This window comes from Rhinoderma darwinii, chromosome 12 (assembly GCF_050947455.1).
Source record: "Rhinoderma darwinii isolate aRhiDar2 chromosome 12, aRhiDar2.hap1, whole genome shotgun sequence".
NCBI classification, from domain to species: Eukaryota; Metazoa; Chordata; class Amphibia; order Anura; family Rhinodermatidae; genus Rhinoderma; species Rhinoderma darwinii.
This window is the reverse complement of record NC_134698.1, coordinates 81,663,165-81,685,773: the sequence shown is the minus strand read 5'-3', so window position 1 is coordinate 81,685,773 and position 22,609 is coordinate 81,663,165. Positions and strand designations below refer to the sequence as shown.

The window sequence follows — 22,609 nt, the reverse complement described above, 5'->3', positions numbered from 1 at the left end:
ATACAAACACAATGTAAACAATGTACATAATATACAAACACAATGTAAACAATGTACATAATATACAAACACAATGCAAACAATGTACATAATATACAAACACAATGTAAACAATGTACATAATATACAAACACAATGTAAACAATGTACATAATATACAAACACAATGTAAACAATGTACATAATATACAAACACAATGTAAACAATGTACATAATATACAAACACAATGCAAACAATGTACATAATATACAAACACAATGTAAACAATGTGCATAATATACAAACACAATGTAAACAATGTACATAATATACAAACACAATGTAAACAATGTACATAATATACAAACACAATGTAAACAATGTACATAATATACAAACACAATGTAAACAATGTACATAATATACAAACACGATGTAAACAATGTACATAATATACAAACACGATGCAAACAATGTACATAATATACAAACACGATGTAAACAATGTACATAATATACAAACACAATGTAAACAATGTACATAATATACAAACACAATGTAAACAATGTACATAATATGCAAACACAATATAAACAATGTACATAATATACAAACACAATGTAAACAATGTACATAATATGCAAACACAATATAAACAATGTACATAATATACAAACACAATGTAAACAATGTACATAATATACAAACACAATGTACAAAATATACAAACACAATGTACATAATATACAAACAATGTAAACAATGTACATAATATACAAACACAATGTAAACAATATAAACAATGTACATAATATACAAACACAATATAAACAATGTACATAATATACAAACACAATGTAAACAATGTACATAATATACAAACACAATGTACAAAATATACAATGTACATAATATACAAACACAATATAAACAATGTACAAAATATACAAACACAATATAAACAATGTACATAATATACAAACACAATATAAACAATGTACAAAATATACAAACACAATGTAAACAATGTACATAATATACAAACACAATGTAAACAATGTACAAAATATACAAACAATATAAACAATGTACATAATATACAAACACAATGTAAACAATGTACATAATATACAAACACAATATAAACAATGTACAAAATATACAAACACAATATAAACAATGTACAAAATATACAAACACAATGTAAACAATGTACAAAATATACAAACAATATAAACAATGTACAAAATATACAAACACAATGTAAACAATGTACATAATATACAAACACAATGTAAACAATGTACAAAATATACAAACACAATGTACATAATATACAAACACAATGTAAACAATGTACAAAATATACAAACACAATGTACAAAATATACAAACACAATGTAAACAATGTACAAAATATACAAACAATATAAACAATGTACAAAATATACAAACACAATGTAAACAATGTACATAATATACAAACACAATGTAAACAATGTACATAATATACAAACACAATGTACATAATATACAAACACAATATAAACAATGTACATAATATACAAACACAATGTAAACAATGTACATAATATACAAACACAATGTACATAATATACAGAACTACACACATGTACATAAAATATGTATGTATACATGCTATAAACCCTATAAATTTTATGTACGTGTGTGTAGTTCTGTATATTATGTACATGTGTTTATAGTGTAATGTATATTATGTACAAATATTATGTTTACAGCGTGTGTGTGTGTGTGTGTGTGTGTATATATATATATATACAATTTACATAATATACACAAACTACAATATAAACACATGTACATAATATGTATGTAAGCTTATTTTATATATATATACATATTACGTGTGTGTGTGTGTGTGTGGTATATGTATGTTATGTACATTGTTTATAGTGCTTTTGTATATTCTGTATACAAAATATAGTGGATGTTTTTTGTTTTTTTCCAGCTGCTTCTTTGCTGCTTGATTTTCTATGGTTTGAGGAGACGTCGCTCCTCTGAAGCTGCGCACTTGCCGTATGTTTTTTTTTTTGCCACAGTGCTGCTCCAAATATGTCTAATTTTCTGTATATTATGTACATGTGTTTATAGTGTGTGTGTATATTATGTACATGTGTTTATAGTGTGTGTGTGTGTGTGTGTGTGTGTGTGTGTATATTATGTACATGTGTTTATAGTGTGTGTGTATATTATGTACATGTGTTTATAGTGTGTGTGTGTGTGTATATTATGTACATGTGTTTATAGTGTGTGTGTGTGTGTATATTATGTACATGTGTTTATAGTGTGTGTGTGTATATTATGTACATGTGTTTATAGTGTGTGTGTATATTATGTACATGTGTTTATAGTGTGTGTGTGTGTGTGTGTATATTATGTACATGTGTTTATAGTGTGTGTGTATATTATGTACATGTGTTTATAGTGTGTGTGTGTGTGTGTGTATATTATGTACATGTGTTTATAGTGTGTGTGTATATTATGTACATGTCTTTATAGTGTGTGTGTATATTATGTACATGTGTTTATAGTGTGTGTGTGTATATTATGTACATGAGTTTATAGTGTGTGTGTGTATATTATGTACATGTGTTTATAGTGTGTGTGTGTATATTATGTACATGAGTTTATAGTGTGTGTGTGTATATTATGTACATGTGTTTATAGTGTGTGTGTGTATATTATGTACATGTGTTTATAGTGTGTGTGTATATTATGTACATGTGTTTATAGTGTGTGTGTGTGTATATTATGTACATGTGTTTATAGTGTGTGTGTGTGTATATTATGTACATGTGTTTATAGTGTGTGTGTATATTATGTACATGTGTTTATAGTGTGTGTGTGTGTATATTATGTACATGTGTTTATAGTGTGTGTGTGTATATTATGTACATGTGTTTATAGTGTGTGTGTATATTATGTACATGTGTTTATAGTGTGTGTGTGTATATTATGTACATGTGTTTATAGTGTGTGTGTATATTATGTACATGTGTTTATAGTGTGTGTGTGTGTATATTATGTACATGTGTTTATAGTGTGTGTGTGTATATTATGTACATGTGTTTATAGTGTGTGTGTATATTATGTACATGTGTTTATAGTGTGTGTGTGTGTATATTATGTACATGAGTTTATAGTGTGTGTGTGTGTGTATATTATGTACATGTGTTTATAGTGTGTGTGTATATTATGTACATGTGTTTATAGTGTGTGTGTATATTATGTACATGTGTTTATAGTGTGTGTGTGTATATTATGTACATGTGTTTATAGTGTGTGTGTATATTATGTACATGTGTTTATAGTGTGTGTGTGTGTGTATATTATGTACATGTGTTTATAGTGTGTGTGTGTATATTATGTACATGTGTTTATAGTGTGTGTGTGTGTGTGTGTGTATATTATGTACATGTGTTTATAGTGTGTGTGTATATTATGTACATGTGTTTATAGTGTGTGTGTGTGTGTATATTATGTACATGTGTTTATAGTGTGTGTGTATATTATGTACATGTGTTTATAGTGTGTGTGTATATTATGTACATGTGTTTATAGTGTGTGTGTGTGTATATTATGTACATGTGTTTATAGTGTGTGTGTGTATATTATGTACATGTGTTTATAGTGTGTGTGTGTGTGTGTATATTATGTACATGTGTTTATAGTGTGTGTGTATATTATGTACATGTGTTTATAGTGTGTGTGTGTGTGTGTATATTATGTACATGTGTTTATAGTGTGTGTGTATATTATGTACATGTGTTTATAGTGTGTGTGTGTGTATATTATGTACATGTGTTTATAGTGTGTGTGTGTATATTATGTACATGAGTTTATAGTGTGTGTGTGTGTGTGTGTATATTATGTACATGTGTTTATAGTGTGTGTGTGTATATTATGTACATGTGTTTATAGTGTGTGTGTATATTATGTACATGTGTTTATAGTGTGTGTGTGTGTGTGTATATTATGTACATGTGTTTATAGTGTGTGTGTGTATATTATGTACATGTGTTTATAGTGTGTGTGTATATTATGTACATGTGTTTATAGTGTGTGTGTGTGTATATTATGTACATGAGTTTATAGTGTGTGTGTGTGTGTGTATATTATGTACATGTGTTTATAGTGTGTGTGTATATTATGTACATGTGTTTATAGTGTGTGTGTATATTATGTACATGTGTTTATAGTGTGTGTGTGTATATTATGTACATGTGTTTATAGTGTGTGTGTATATTATGTACATGTGTTTATAGTGTGTGTGTGTGTATATTATGTACATGTGTTTATAGTGTGTGTGTGTATATTATGTACATGTGTTTATAGTGTGTGTGTATATTATGTACATGTGTTTATAGTGTGTGTGTGTGTATATTATGTACATGAGTTTATAGTGTGTGTGTGTGTGTATATTATGTACATGTGTTTATAGTGTGTGTGTATATTATGTACATGTGTTTATAGTGTGTGTGTGTATATTATGTACATGTGTTTATAGTGTGTGTGTATATTATGTACATGTGTTTATAGTGTGTGTGTGTGTGTATATTATGTACATGTGTTTATAGTGTGTGTGTGTATATTATGTACATGTGTTTATAGTGTGTGTGTGTGTGTGTATATTATGTACATGTGTTTATAGTGTGTGTGTATATTATGTACATGTGTTTATAGTGTGTGTGTGTGTGTATATTATGTACATGTGTTTATAGTGTGTGTGTATATTATGTACATGTGTTTATAGTGTGTGTGTATATTATGTACATGTGTTTATAGTGTGTGTGTGTGTGTGTATATTATGTACATGTGTTTATAGTGTGTGTGTATATTATGTACATGTGTTTATAGTGTGTGTGTATATTATGTACATGTGTTTATAGTGTGTGTGTATATTATGTACATGTGTTTATAGTGTGTGTGTGTGTGTGTGTATATTATGTACATGTGTTTATAGTGTGTGTGTATATTATGTACATGTGTTTATAGTGTGTGTGTGTATATTATGTACATGTGTTTATAGTGTGTGTGTATATTATGTACATGTGTTTATAGTGTGTGTGTGTGTGTGTGTGTGTGTATATTATGTACATGTGTTTATAGTGTGTGTGTATATTATGTACATGTGTTTATAGTGTGTGTGTGTGTATATTATGTACATGAGTTTATAGTGTGTGTGTGTGTGTATATTATGTACATGTGTTTATACCGTGTGTGTATATTATGTACATGTGTTTATAGTGTGTGTGTATATTATGTACATGTGTTTATAGTGTGTGTGTGTATATTATGTACATGTGTTTATAGTGTGTGTGTATATTATGTACATGTGTTTATAGTGTGTGTGTGTGTATATTATGTACATGTGTTTATAGTGTGTGTGTGTGTGTGTGTGTGTGTGTATATTATGTACATGTGTTTATAGTGTGTGTGTATATTATGTACATGTGTTTATAGTGTGTGTGTGTATATTATGTACATGTGTTTATAGTGTGTGTGTATATTATGTACATGTGTTTATAGTGTGTGTGTGTGTATATTATGTACATGTGTTTATAGTGTGTGTGTGTATATTATGTACATGTGTTTATAGTGTGTGTGTGTGTGTGTGTGTGTGTATATTATGTACATGTGTTTATAGTGTGTGTGTATATTATGTACATGTGTTTATAGTGTGTGTGTGTGTGTGTGTGTGTATATTATGTACATGTGTTTATAGTGTGTGTGTATATTATGTACATGTGTTTATAGTGTGTGTGTATATTATGTACATGTGTTTATAGTGTGTGTGTATATTATGTACATGTGTTTATAGTGTGTGTGTGTGTATATTATGTACATGTGTTTATAGTGTGTGTGTGTATATTATGTACATGTGTTTATAGTGTGTGTGTGTGTGTGTATATTATGTACATGTGTTTATAGTGTGTGTGTATATTATGTACATGTGTTTATAGTGTGTGTGTGTGTGTATATTATGTACATGTGTTTATAGTGTGTGTGTGTGTATATTATGTACATGTGTTTATAGTGTGTGTGTGTGTATATTATGTACATGTGTTTATAGTGTGTGTGTATATTATGTACATGTGTTTATAGTGTGTGTGTATATTATGTACATGTGTTTATAGTGTGTGTGTATATTATGTACATGTGTTTATAGTGTGTGTGTGTATATTATGTACATGTGTTTATAGTGTGTGTGTATATTATGTACATGTGTTTATAGTGTGTGTGTATATTATGTACATGTGTTTATAGTGTGTGTGTGTGTATATTATGTACATGTGTTTATAGTGTGTGTGTGTGTGTGTATATTATGTACATGTGTTTATAGTGTGTGTGTATATTATGTACATGTGTTTATAGTGTGTGTGTGTGTGTATATTATGTACATGTGTTTATAGTGTGTGTGTATATTATGTACATGTGTTTATAGTGTGTGTGTGTGTGTGTGTGTATATTATGTACATGTGTTTATAGTGTGTGTGTGTGTGTGTATATATTATGTACATGTGTTTATAGTGTGTGTGTATATTATGTACATGTGTTTATAGTGTGTGTGTGTGTATATTATGTACATGTGTTTATAGTGTGTGTATATTATGTACATGTGTTTATAGTGTGTGTGTATATTATGTACATGTGTTTATAGTGTGTGTGTGTGTATATTATGTACATGTGTTTATAGTGTGTGTGTGTATATTATGTACATGTGTTTATAGTGTGTGTGTATATTATGTACATGTGTTTATAGTGTGTGTGTATATTATGTACATGTGTTTATAGTGTGTGTGTATATTATGTACATGTGTTTATAGTGTGTGTGTGTATATTATGTACATGTGTTTATAGTGTGTGTATATTATGTACATGTGTTTATAGTGTGTGTGTGTGTATATTATGTACATAATATATATTCTACACACACACACATATACACCACACACTATAAACACAAAATATACGCTACATATTCTTCACTGGATGGGTTCTGGGAATTTGTTTTTGTTACAATGTAACCCTCAATAAAAAAATACGTAACCTATTCTCCAAGGGAAATCGACTAGGATCCATATACCTATTGACTGTGAATGAAATACATAATATATACACTACTACAAAGTGCACATATAATACAAACACGCAAATAATACACCCACCACACTATAAACCACATCTCTACACCACCAGCAGTGTGCACAACCTTTCCCATCTTTATGTATTAAAGCTTAATCATATATTGAAACTACTGCAACTTTTTCGTATTTAAATTTCTCTTTCAAGATCTCTGCTTTCTGTTTGTAAATGGGAACACTCTGACCTAATCCTGCCCATAGCTGATGGTTTATTACAAATGTACACAGTCTAGACAATCCTCTAGATTGACTGACCCGGTTTTAAGCCTCTGGATGTAAACAAAGTTCCCGAACACTAACAGCAAGCAGAGATCTTGAAAATGGTGAGAAATTGAAACACACAGTATATAAGATAATCATTATTAATATAATTATGGACAGATCTGCCATTAACGCCAACATTATTAAAATAATTATAGTCTGAGGAAAAGTGGCATTATCCAGTGTAAATGTGGGCATGGCTAAATTCTAGAGCTGCACTCACTATTCTGCTGGTGGAGTCACTGTGTACATACATTACTTATCCTGTACTGATCCTGAGTTATATCCTGTATTATACTCCAGAGCTGCACTCACTATTCTGCTGGAGGAGTCACTGTGTACATACATTACATTACTTATCCTGTACTGATCCTGAGTTATATCCTGTATTATACTCCAGAGCTGCACTCACTATTCTGCTGGTGGAGTCACTGTGTACATTACATTACTTATCCTGTACTGATCCTGAGTTATATCCTGTATTATACTCCAGAGCTGCACTCACTATTCTGCTGGTGGAGTCACTGTGTACATACATTACATTACTTATCCTGTACTGATCCTGAGTTACATCCTGTATTAGGCTGGGTTCACACGTGGCGGAATTTCACTTAAATTCCGCTGCGGACACTCCGCAGCGTTAATCCGCAGCGGAGCCGTTTGTCCATTGACTTACACTTTAATTTAGCAGTGTTCGTTTAGACGAGGCGTAAAATTCCGCTGCGGAGCATAGGCTGCGGAGCGGAATTTGGTGTCCGCAGCATGCTCTGTCTGTTGCGGAGCAGTGGCGGACTCATGGCGGAATTTCTCCATTGACTTCAATGGAGATTCTAATTTCCGCAATGAAGTCCGCAGCTGTCATGCACATGTTATGTGTGCTGCGGATCCGTTTTGCTTTTTTAACTTGACATTTCTTCATTCTGGCTGGACCTATGTATTTCTAGGTCTACAGCCAGACTGAGGAAGTCAATGGGGCTCCCGTAATGACGGGAGCGTTGCTAGGAGACGTCAGTAAATAGTCACTGTCCAGGGTGCTGAAAGAGTTAAGCGATCGGCAGTAACTGTTTCTGCACCCGGGACAGTGACTACCGATCCCAATATACATCTATCTGTAAAAAAAAATGAAGTTCATACTTACCGAGAACTCCCTGCTTCTGTCTCCAGTCCGGCCTCCCAGGATGACGTTTCAGTCTAAGTGACGGCTGCAGCCAATCACAGGCTAATAACAGGCTGCAGCGGTCACATGGACTGCCGCGTCATCCAGGGAGGTCGGGCTGGATGCCGAAGGAGGGACGCGTCACCAAGACAACGGGCGGTAAGTATGAATTTCTTTGACTTTCACAAGGGAAAGTGCTGTCCCTTCTCTCTATCCTGCACTGATAGGGAGAAGGGAAGTACTTTTACCGCAGTCCGCAGCAGCTAGTCCGCATCAATTTACTGCACATTTTGTGCAGATCCGCAGCAGAATCTGCAACGCAGATTCTGTGCGGCATTGATGCGGACAGTTGCGGAGGAAATCCGCCACGTGTGGTCATGCCCTTATACTCCAGAGCTGCACTCACTATTCTGCTGATGGAGTCACTGTGTACATACATTACATTACTTATCCTGTACTGATCCTGAGTTACATCCTGTATTATACTCCAGAGCTGCACTCACTATTCTGCTGGTGGAGTCACTGTGTACATACATTATATTACTTATCCTGTACTGATCCTGAGTTATATCCTGTATTATACTCCAGAGCTGCACTCACTATTCTGCTGGTGGAGTCACTGTGTACATACATTACATTACTTATCCTGTACTGATCCTGAGTTACATCCTGTATTATACTGTAGAGCTGCACTCATTATTCTGCTGGTGGAATCACTGTGCACATACATGACATTACTTATCCTGTATTGATCCTGAGTTACATCCTGTATTATTCTCCAGAGCTGCACTCACTATTCCGCTGGTGCAGTCACTGTGTACATACATTACTTATCCTGTACTGATCCTGAGTTACATCCTGTATTATACTCCAGAGCAGCACTCACTATTCTGCTGGTGGAGTCACTGTGTACATACATTACATATCCTGTACTGATCCTGAGTTACATCCTGTATTATACTCCAGAGCAGCACTCACTATTCTGCTGGTGGAGTCACTGTGTACATACATTACATATCCTGTACTGATCCTCAGTTACATCCTGTATTATACTCCGGAGCTGCACTCACTATTCTGCTGGTGGAGTCACTGTGTACATACATTACATTACTTATCCTGTACTGATCCTGAGTTGCATCCTGTATTATACTCCAGAGCTGCACTCACTATTCTGCTGGTGGAGTCACTGTGTACATACATTACTTATCCTGTACTGATCCTGAGTTACTTCCTGTATTATACTCCAGAGCTGCACTCACTATTCTGCTGGTGGAGTCACTGTGTACATACATTACTTATCCTGTACTGATCCTGAGTTACATCCTGTATTATACTCCAGAGCTGCACTCTCTGTACCAAGCTCAGGCTCTTTATTGTAATACCAAAATCGTGCATAGTAAATTGCAGAGGCTGTGGCAGCGGTTGGGCCTCGTCTTATGATGCAGTTGTTTGGATCCCTTCATTACCCTGCGCGTAACTTTAATCAATTCCGGATCATTAGGTTTATGGATCTGTAAGCAGCTTTTATACAACTCTCATTTTTCTACTCTGAGTCGGTAAAAGTTACATAGAAGTCATGCCGCCCGGAACAATGTGAACTATTTAGGAGGAGCTCCTCCTCATCAGACAGACTCCATTGTTACTGGGGACATTCCTACTCCTACTCTCATTCTCCCCTCCCCCAGAGACGTTGGTGTCACAGGTCACTGACTTCTTCAATAGACCTCCAGCCTTGGGGTAACACTGGGAGGCTGTAGATGACAATGATCACCCCAGTGGAGGCGCCTGCTGACTGCTCTGTGACCTCCAGGCCCAGACTAATGTCAGCTCTGTCTTATATAAACATTCCCTCTAACCACCCAGAAAACAATGACTATCATACAGGTGCGTGACAACAACATGATGCAAGCAGAAACTGATGCACAGTCACATACAGCAAGCACTGGTCCTGGCAGGCACCCGGTTGCTATTGGATTCTGCATATACATCAGCTTGACGTACCTTTTATTTCCCACCATTGGGGTTGATTGTATGATGAAAAGCTCTAAAACCTTTTAATAGACTTCAATTATTTACCATTTTAAAATCTCTGCTTGCTGTCAGTGAATGGGAACATTCTTGTTTTTATCCAGAGCCTGAAAACCCCTAAACTTCCGACATGTGAGGCATTGCTACAATTGTATTCAGACTAAACAATCCTCTGAGCTAAGCAACAAACGGATACATTGTAGCAAACTGTCAGGACCAGAGATCTGAGTTTGCTGCTGTGATTTTGCTCAACATATAGAATAAAGGACAATTCCATTAATCAGGTATCCAATAATTCGGAAAGTCTGATAATCCAGAACAGAACTGCAATAAAAGGAGGAATCTCACAAGATCAGGAGCAGAGGCGGCCAACAAGATTGTCTGATATCATTTCATTTATGGCAGGTTTTCCTGTGTGTTTTCTTGCTTTACAAATGAATCTCATCGATTTTCTATGACCGTCTGATAATCCAGCACCTATCAGGTCAATCGATGCCGGACTAACGAGAGCCTGTCCCCTCTCTTGACATTTACTCATAGCAAATTCTATATTCTATATATTTCTTGTATTCCCCATGAAGTAACAATTCTGGAACATATATATTTTTTTATAACTGTGTTGTGCCATTCCTCTGTTGTTCCTACTAGAAATGTATGAATAAATTGTGTAGTCTTACAACAGGTTGTAGAATATTAAGAATGACTGGAAATCCGCTGTACACAGCATCAGATCTCATTCTGCACAGAACATGGGCCTAAAGGATCTGCCCGGATAAAACTGCACGGGTGAAGATAAAATGCCAAGGCCGGCGAGGAAAGTAACGACACCACGCGGAAAATACTGACCTTCGACAGGAACCGATCCCACGTCACCATACAAGCAGCTACACTTACTATTTCAGATTGTGTAATTCCCTAATATTTACTTGTGGAGCAGGTGGAGCATCCTCCTATGACTGCTGCTCCATACACAGGCCGCCATAAAGGGCATCACCTTCTGATGACGGATTCTCAGGGCAAAAGCAGACAATGTGGATTCTCTGCAGTCAAGGGAGTACAGACCAATAAACAGCCCATGAGAGGGTGCCCCACCCCAGCACAGGCTAGCCTCACCACCCATTCCTATAGGACCCCCCCCCCCCCTTCTACACAACAGCAGCGACATTATTATAAATGTGAGGAGGAAACAGCCGGGGGATCCGACGGCTCTTCTCTCCTGTGGTTAAGGACGACCAACAACCACTGGGCTGTCCCATCCTGGCATGGTGGGGTGTGAAAGCATAACCCAAATCCAGCGGGAGTCCCCCATGAAGCCCCCTCTGCTCTATGTACCCCTCTACCTGCAGTTATTGTATCATTCCTGAATTGCTGAGTACACTAGGGGGCTAATACTTATACAACTCTTATGAGTACGTCTACCACCAGATATACAGAACACGGGGGAAAAAAATCATCTCGACAATAACAACTGATCTGATCTCAACAATTGCCCGACGATTTCCCACGTGGGTCAATACAAACGTACCATACAATTTATGTTTCCAGGACCGGTCTCCTCTCCTGACGTATCTTTTTTAGTAAATAATTGTATTCCTCATTGAATAAAAAATTCTGGAGCATCTTTTCCTAGAACTCTACATTGTACCATTCCTCTGTTATTCCTCCTAGAAAGTTATGAATAAATCGACACCCGGGTGTTACCATTCCCCCTGTGAAATGGGCGTGTCCCTACAGTCTGAGCACTGATTGGACAGTGTCAGGACACACCCTTAACTGGTAACCTCCATTGTAATTTATGAATACATTTCCAGGAGGATCAACGGAGGAATGGCCGATCTAAGAAAAGATGCTCCAGAGTTGTTACATTATGAGGAATGTAAGTAATTACTATAACAGACGTGTCTGGAGAGGTGACTGATCATGAATGGCGGATTTCCTCACCCCAGACACCTGGAGAGTGGCCAGCCCTATAACCGTGGTCAGGCAGTAATAACCCAGGTGTGGGACATCGGTCCCTCTACACCCACAACCTGCCGCCCTTTGATGTCTCTAGAAACAAACTACAGAACAGATAGTAAAGGTCGCGGCCTAGTTAACCCTTCGCAGCGGGTCTGGCGCACGTGACAAAACGAGGTATCGGCAGCAAATAAAGGACGGATGTTTTGTCTTGGGCTATCTTCACACAGATTTTTTTGCAGGCGGAATTTCTGCCTCAAAATTCCGTTTGGAAGTTTGAGGCAGATTTTCCTCTCCCTGCACGCCGATTTTCGCAGCATTTTTTGCCCGCGGCCATTGAGCGCCGTGGGCATAAAACGCAGCGAAATACGCTTTTTCTGCCTCCCATTGGAGTCAATGGGAGTTCAGAGGCGTAAACGCCCGAAGATGGGGCGTGAGAAAACCACCCCCGCCTCCCATTGAAATCAACAGGAGGCATTTTAGGGCCGTTTTTGACGAGTTTTGCGGCGCGGTTCCCGCGTCAAAAAACTCTGTGTGAACATTGCCTTAGAAGACGATCGGTATCGAGTTATTACAAGTGTCGTCCTGCAGCTCCGGGATCTGAATCCGACCAATGACGACGTCTGCCTGGAGTTTGTATGTTCTCCCCGTGTTTGGTGGGTTTCCTCTGGTTTCCTCCCACGCGACATATAGGGAATTCAGCTTGAGCCCCTCTGGGGACAGTGAGTGACGACTTCTGTACAGCGCTGAGGAATATGTTAGCGCTATATAAGCAGCGTAAATCAACTCTTCCTAGTTATAGCCGTTTCTGGGAAAGCTGGGTCACCATTATATCTTCCATAGGGATTGTCACCCAGCTTTCTTGGGAAGGAGAATACATGGCTCAGGGTTGGGGTGGGTAGAGTTAGGCCTCATGCACACGACCGTAGTGTTTTTCTGGTCCGCAAATTCCAGGACCGTGTTCCGTGAAATGTCATCCGCAGTTCATCCGTATGTCCTCCGCAGTTCATCCGTATGTAATCCGCAAAATGCGGATGAAAAAAAAAAAGCCTAGGTAAAACATGATGACGACAGAACTCATTCCCGGTCGTCGCCTAGCAACACTTCCGCAAATCCGCAAAACTGCGGATGACACACGGCGGTGTATCCGCAATTTCCACGGGCCCATTGACTTCTATTGGCATGTCCGCACCGCATTTGCGGCCCATAATAGGACATGTCCGGAGTTTCTGCGGCACGGATGTGCGGACATGCGGAGACCCGTGAAAACACGGATAGTGTGTATGGGCCCATAGAAATGAATGGGTCCGCAATTCTCCCGTGGATTTGCGGGGGAATTGCGGACGCAAAAACACGGTCGTGTGCATGAGGCCTAAATGTAAAGAAGTAGCGTCCAGGCGAATGGGAAGAATACGTTGAAAAGCAGCGAGGCCGGGGCCGGGACTGACATCACATCTGCTATGGGAGTTGTCACTCAGCTTTCCTAAACTTATCAACGACAAATCTGCCTAAAATATACAGAAATAGAAAAACATGGGATGTATCACTTCATATCCGGGCAAATCTGGTGTCTGGGAAAGCTGGGTGACCGCTAAAGGCGTAGCTTGTCGGTCTTAATGCAAAATCTGTGCCACCTACTATGTGCCATTTATAATTTGGGGGTCTTATGTGGCAGAGTGATCTTTGGACCCCCTCAGACACCAGGGCCTGACTACAACCTCTGCTAATGTTACTTTGTGACTGATGGTGGTTATATTGGTTGTCACCCAGCTTTCCCAGATACAGGAAGAGCAGAATTGCCCAGGTATACAGCGCCTAAATCCTGCACTCCCGAATCACTACATTCATATACAGGTCTGACAATCAGGGGCATCAGAAAGCTGGGTGACTATTTCTTTGGGAGTGTTAACGGCAGCCATATTAGTTGTCACCCAGCTTTTCCAGATACTGATAGAACTAAGAAATAACTGACTGGATGACATTCTGGCGGCTTTACGATCTGTGGCTGGTACCTCGGGAAGATCTTCCCGTTTCATTATACCTGGCATTATATAGTTGGCAGCAGCTCTATGTGAACACGGTGCCCGGGGGCAGAGACTTCACAGGGCGCCGGCCGACCTCGCTCTGTGCACCTGCTGCGTTCAAGTTTCTGTGGAACTATAAGTCCCAGCATGGCATAAACACAGCGGGGGAGAATTACTAAGCAAAATGTTCCGGAATTTCAGCTGAAATTGCGGCATGAAAAACAATTGATGTTTTAGTCACAATTTGTGCATCGGGTTTTAAAAAGTGCATAGAAAAGAGGGCGTGGCTAAGAGGCGTCATAAAATGCGCCAAATTTATTAATGACGTGCGTAATTTTTTTTAGACCAAAATATTGTCTATGTCTTAAATGTTCTGGACAACCAGGTGACATTCCCTTTCTAGATCTAAGGGGTGAACGCTAGTTGGATTGCGCAAAAGTCATGTGACCCAATCCGGACGGAAAGACGCTCCGCCTGAGACTGAAGAGCTGAGACTAAAGATCTTCTGCAGCAGCAGTGCCCATTAACACCATACAGTGTAACTATAGATATAGAACAGTGGAAAGAGACCCCCTACCCTAGTTTCTGGGGTACTACAACTCCCAGCATGACAATGCTCCACTGCTGGGGGTTGTAGAGCTACAGGTGACCATAACCTGATGTGTAATTATAATATAGATATTAACCCATAAACTGCCAAAATCAACTAGTTACAGAGTAGAAACCCCCAAGAAGTGAAGTCCAGCAGCTCTGCCTGGGATGTTCTGCAGCAGCTGTGTCTGTAGGTGGGGGTGGGAGGATGTGCCCCCTCCCTCCTCCTGCACGTACCTTGCAGGTTCTGCACCCTGATGTCACTGATCTGTCCTATCAGCTCCTCCCGCTGGAACCAGTCCCACTCGTGTCCGGCCATGATGTGGGGACGCCGGGCACAGGATCCCCCCGCGATGTCCGCGCAGCTCCCGGCAGCCGACAAGTTCACCGAGGAAGTGGAAAGACGAGCGGAGGGAGAGCGGCTCCGCCTCAGGAGGAGGGGAGAACCCACGTGTGCCCGGCCTCCTGCCAGCTGTGCCCGCAACCCTGCCCATTTAACCTGCCCTGGAGCTCAGCGGTGACCCGGCCAGTACCCTGCATCGTACCCACCCGTCAGGAAGATACCCAGACACTGAGCCCATGTATCCCGCCCGCACAGTGCCCGCCCTACACCTCTGCCCACCTACCCAGACACTGTGCATGCTCATGCCTATTCTACACCTCTGCCCACCTACCCAGACACTGTGCATGCTCATGCCCATTCTACACCTCTGCCCACCTACCCAGACACTGTGCATGCTCATGCCCATTCTACACCTCTGCCCACCTACCCAGACACTGTGCATGCTCATGCCCATTCTACACCTCTGCCCACCTATCCAGACACTGTGCATGCTCGTGCCCATTCTACACCTCTGCCCACCTACCCAGACACTGTGCATGCTCATGCCCATTCTACACCTCTGCCCACCTATCCAGACACTGTGCATGCTCGTGCCCATTCTACACCCCTGCCCACACTGTGCACCCTAACGTTAGCTCTACACGAACAATGCCCACCCTACACCTCTGCCCATATCTTCTACCTACCCACACACTGTCATCCTCATACCCATTCTGCCATGTATCCTGCCCACACACTGTGCACCTTAACAATGCCCAACAAACACCTCTGCCCATATATTCTACCAACACACTGTACACCCTCAGTACCCCTACCCAAACAATGCTCACCCTACACCTCTGCCCTAGTGCCCTGCCTACCTATCCAGACACTGTACACCGTCACTACCCCTACCCAAACAGTGTCCACCCTCCACCACTGCCCACCTACCCAGACACGGTGAATTCTCATATCCATTCTACACCTCTGCCCATGTACCCTTCTCACCTACCCAAATACTGTGCACCCTCACTAACCCTGCCCAAACAATTCCTACCGTACACCTCTGCCTATGTTTTCTACCCACACACTGAGCACCCTAACTAACGCTCCCCAGACCATGCCCAACCTTCACCTTTGCCCATGTATCCTGCCAACACACTGTACACCCTCACTACCCCTACCCAAACAATGCTCACCCTTCACCTCTGCCCAAGTACCCTGCCTACCTACCAGACACTGTACACCCTCACTAACCTTACCTGGACAGTGCCCACCCTACACCACTGCCTACCTACCACTGTGCATCCTCATACCCATTGTACACCTCTACCCATGTATCCTGTCCACCTACCCAGACACTGTACTCTGTCACTACCCCTACCCAAACAGTGCCCACCCTACACCCCTGCCCACCTACCCAGACACTGTGCATCCTCACTAACCTTGCCAAAACAATTCCTACCGTACACCTCTGCCTATGTTTTCTACCCACACACTGAGCACCCTCACTAACGCTCCCCAGACAATGCCCAACCTTCACCTTTGCCCATATATCCTGCCCACCTACCCAGACACTGTGCACCTTAAACCTGCCTGATCAGTGCCCACCCAACACCTCTGCCCCCCTACCCAGACACTGTGCATCTCATGCCTATCCTACCCAGACATTGTGCACCCTAACCTTATCCCTACACTACACCTCTGCCCATGTATTTTGCCTACATACCCAGAAACATACCCATTCTACACCTCTGCCCATGTAACCTGCCCTGGAGCTGACCAGTGACCCTACCATTACCATTCATAGTACCCACCTGTCGGAAAGAGGCCCAAACACTGAACCCATGTATCCTGCCCCGCACAATGCCCACCCTACACCTTTGCCCCAGAAACTGTGCATGTTCATACCAATTCTACACATCTTCCCATGTATCCTGTCTACCTACACAGACACTGTGCGCCCTCATGTCCACCCTACACCTCTGCCCATGTATTGTGCCCACCTACCCACACAATGTGCACTCATGCCCACCCTACACCTCTGCTTATATATACTGTTCACCTACCCAAATACTGTGCACCTTAACCCTGCATGAGCAATGCCCACACTACACCTCTGCCCATGTATCCTGCCCACCTATCCATGCATTGTGCACCCTCATGCCCACCCTACACATGTATCCAGCCCAGACATTGTGTGCACTTTAACCTTAACCATGCCCACCCTACACTTCTACCCATGTATCCTGCCCATTTATCCTACCCAGATATTATATACAGCTCCCATAGAGTTACATGATAACATTCTCCTGCCTGCAGTCACCACTAGGGGGAGCTCACTACATACAGATGTATACAGCTTTCATAGTTACATGCTAACTTTCTGCTGCCTGCAGTAACCACTAGAGGGAGCTCACTACATACACATATATACAGCTCCCATAGAGATACATGATAACGTTCTGCTGCCGGAATCCACCACAACGGTCTACTGTTCTGTCGCTACCATTCTTTATACTGCAGCTCTGCTTGTCCAGATTGGCTGCTATGTATAAGCTTTAAGCATGCTGAGGCAGTACCTTGTATAACAATATTGTTTTACTGTTTTCTTAGCTGGTGAAAGTACGTCTTAAAGACGTTTCATGTAATTCAAAATCTCTACTTGCTGTCTGTGAATGGACACCACCTTTTTTTTCAATGCCTGACTGTGTTCCTACGGTGTATAATTTTTTATCAAAGTTGTCACGTAGCATCTCTTAACAGAACCTGGGGCACCTTTTGCACAGCCCTATATGTATCTATCTATCTATCTATCTATCTATCTATCTATCTATCTATTTATCCACCCACGTGTTTATCCATTTGTCACGTTTTTACCTTTTACTTCTCAGCGTCGTCGCACAGAACTGACATTTTGGAAGTAACTGAAAAGATAATTCCGTGTTTCTTGTAACCTGTTATTATCAAGTAAGAGAATTCTTATCACAAGGAGATGACATGCGAAAAAAAACAAAGTCACGATAATCCTACACGATCGGCGCCGCGTTCATTCACGACATGTGATGCCTCCTGCAGATTATACTCTGCTCTATATCAATGGTCCGTGACATTTGGATCTCACGCTGCTGTGAGACTACAACTCCCAGCATGCCCTTATAACCTTTGTGATAATAAGCAGCGCAGTATTTATGTCGGTGATATATAGAAATGTCGCTGCTGTAAAGATCGGCACAGGAAATCCTTCTTACCTACATCTGTCACCCTCTATAATAACTCCAGACAGGCACAGGATCCACGACCAGGGGTGGCGGGGGTGTAATATATTTTAGTTTATTGTAGGTCATTGTATTTATATGTTTTATTTATGTATTTTTTTATTATTGTTTAACAGTGATACTTGCTATGTCCTTGATGTAAATATTATATATGTTTAGTGGAGCTGCTGTCAACAATGAAATGTACCTGGTCTATCTATCTATCTATCTATCTATCTATCTATCTATCTATCTATCTATCTCTCTCTCTCTCTCTCTCTCTCTCTCTCTCTCTCTCTCTCTCTCTCTCTCTCTCTCTCTATCTATCTATCTATCTATCTATCTATCTATCTATCTATCTATCTATCTATCTATCTATCTATCTCATATCGATCTCAGGTTGCAGACTATTGCTGGGTGCTGAGGATATGGATACGCTTCGCAGCCTAATATAGAATTCCATGTACATCACTTGACTCCATCCCATCAGATTATTAATTTCTTAGACTGGGAAGAAAACAGCAAAACGCTGAGAGTGAAAGAAAACAAGAATAAAACTTCTGGACAACACAAAAAAAGTTCACATTTTCATATTTCACAGTTTTTAAATCTGCATAAGGTAATGTATTATACTCCAGTCACATCCAAAGCTGCATTTAATAGTCTGTTGATTTTCCTATTACCAGGTAACAGAGCATTGTTGGAGCTTAGATCACAGTTAAAGCTAAGCTTAAGGCTGGGTTCACACAGTGCAGATCTGGCCTACATTTTGTATATATTTCCTTTTATATATTTCTTCTATTTTAGCTTCCGTTCCTGGTTTTGGCTTAAAAATGCATGCAAAATCCACAGCAAATGTGCAATGTGGATAGCCTTAGGGTCACGTGTCTCTCAACGGGTGCGAACTAACCGCGGCCTGTTTCCAAGTAAAACCAGCACAATAATCATTGCAGCTCTGGATGTAACTGGAGTATAAGACTTCCTGTAAAACAGGATCCATAACGTGTTCCACAAATTGATGTTCTGCTTTACAGGGTCCAAGGTCATTCAGATTCTTAGTGTGACTGAAGTTTTTATCTCTGTACTTGCTCAATTTTTTTTACTATATTTAGTAATTGAGTGACCACCACACATGGGCGCCATTATGAGGTTCAGAGTTCACCCGTCTTTCAAGATGCTGAGTTACATTCCTCTGACTATCAGTAACCCTTCTGCTCAACCCGTATGAGTTTCAATCTTCTCATTAAATTTGCCACTCCATTCATGAATCAGGGAGCTCAGGATGAACAGGTCTACAGCTCCCTCCAAAGGGATTTGATTGTCATTAGTAAACCATGCAGAATTAGTAACTACAATCTATGGAGGTCTTCTGGAGAAGCCCTTTAAGAAATATTGTTATGTTTATGGTCTTCTTAAAGGGGCAGTCTACTGTAGGGTGTATGAAGCTTATAGAGGGTCTTCTCCACTTGGGATTTTACTCTTATTAGGTAGCATGAAGAACTCCGACCTAAATGGTTCTTAGTGAACTACCACTTTAAGAGGAACCCACCATCATATAATATCTTGGAGGTAAAATTGGAGGCCGCTGATCACCCGCTGCCCAGTAGTAATAATGAAATCAGCGTTTCTACATCTTCTCCTCTGTTCTTTTCCTGTCATTATCCCCCGGGGTATCCAGCAGAATGTCAGGAGGAAAACTGTGTGATTACTGGAAAGATGGAAAACTTCTGTAATGACCTATATAGATGTGTCCCTTATATGCATATAAGGCGGGTGCGAGATATCCCTGCTGGAGAAGACAAAGCTTATTATAGCGTCATCACTGATACAGGCAACTATATAGAGAGATATGTGCCATGCTGGTATAACCTGGGTATCTTCTGTATATAATTATATATGTACAGCTGGTATAAGTTATACATCTTCCTGTATATAGTGATATGGAGCATGCTGGTATAACCTGGGTATCTTCTGTATATAATTATATATGTACAGCTGGTATAAGTTATACATCTTCCTGTATATAGTGATATGGAGCATGCTGGTATAACCTGAGTATCTTCTGTATATAATTATATATGTACAGCTGGTATAAGTTATACATCTTCCTGTATATAGTGATATGGAGCATGCTGGTATAACCTGGGGATCTTCTGTATATAATTATATATGTACAGCTGGTATAAGTTATACATCTTCCTGTATATAGCGATATGGAGCATGCTGGTATAACCTGGGTATCTTCTGTATATAATTATATATGTACAGCTGGTATAAGTTATACATCTTCTTGTATATAGTGATATGGAGCATGCTGGTATAACCTGGGTATCTCCTGTATATAATTATATATGTGCAGCTGGTATAAGTTATACATCTTCTTGTATATAGTGATATGGAGCATGCTGGTATAACCTGGGTATCTTCTGTATATAATTATATATGTACAGCTGGTATAAGTTATACATCTTCCTGTATATAGTGATATGGAGCATGCTGGTATAACCTGGGTATCTTCTGTATATAATTATATATGTACAGCTGGTATAAGTTATACATCTTCCTGTATATAGTGATATGGAGCATGCTGGTATAACCTGGGTATCTCCTGTATATAATTATATATGTACAGCTGGTATAAGTTATACATCTTCTTGTATATAGTGATATGGAGCATTCTGGTATAACCTGGGCGTCTTCTGTATATAATTATATATGTACAGCTGGTATAAGTTATACATCTTCTTGTATATAGTGATATGGAGCATGCTGGTATAACCTGGGTATCTTCTGTATATAATTATATATGTACAGCTGGTATAAGTTATACATCTTCTTGTATATAGTGATATGGAGCATGCTGGTATAACCTGGGTATCTTCTGTATATAATTATATATGTACAGCTGGTATAAGTTATACATCTTCTTGTATATAGTGATATGGAGCATGCTGGTTTAACCTGGGTATCTCCTGTATATAATTATATAGGTACAGCTGGTATAAGTTATACATCTTCTTGTATATAGTGATATGGAGCATGCTGGTATAACCTGGGTATCTTCTGTATATAATTATATATGTACAGCTGGTATAAGTTATACATCTTCCTGTATATAGTGATATGGAGCATGCTGGTATAACCTGGGTATCTTCTGTATATAATTATATATGTACAGCTGGTATAAGTTATACATCTTCTTGTATATAGTGATATGGAGCATGCTGGTATAACCTGGGTATCTTCTGTATATAATTATATATGTACAGCTGGTATAAGTTATACATCTTCTTCTATATAGTGATATGGAGCATGCTGGTATAACCTGGGTGTCTCCTGTATATAATTATATATGTACAGCTGGTATAAGTTGTACATCTTCTTGTATATAGTGATATGGAGCATGCTGGTATAACCTGGGTATCTTCTGTATATAATTATATATGTGCAGCTGGTATAAGTTATACATCTTCTTGTATATAGTGATATGGAGCATGCTGGTATAACCTGGGTGTCTTCTGTATATAATTATATATGTACAGCTGGTATAAGTTATAAATCTTCTTGTATATAGTGATATGGAGCATGCTGGTATAACCTGGGTATCTTCTGTATATAATTATATATGTGCAGCTGGTATAAGTTATACATCTTCTTGTATATAGTGATATGGAGCATGCTGGTATAACCTGGGTGTCTCCTGTATATAATTATATATGTACAGCTGGTATAAGTTGTACATCTTCTTGTATATAGTGATATGGAGCATGCTGGTATAACCTGGGTATCTTCTGTATATAATTATATATGTACAGCTGGTATAAGTTACACATCTTCCTGTATAT

General features: G+C 39.3%; 1 protein-coding gene across 1 annotated transcript in view; it reads right to left on the bottom strand.

Annotated features, from left to right (window-relative positions):
* Positions 1-15,693, bottom strand: part of CLMN (calmin) — an 85,119-nt gene extending 69,426 nt beyond the window's left edge. The window contains exon 1 of the mRNA XM_075844308.1: positions 15,423-15,693. Within this exon, the coding sequence (XP_075700423.1) occupies positions 15,423-15,504 (82 nt within the window). The 5' untranslated portion in view covers positions 15,505-15,693. The remainder of the gene's footprint in view (positions 1-15,422) is intronic.
* Between the last annotated feature and the right edge of the window lie 6,916 nt (positions 15,694-22,609).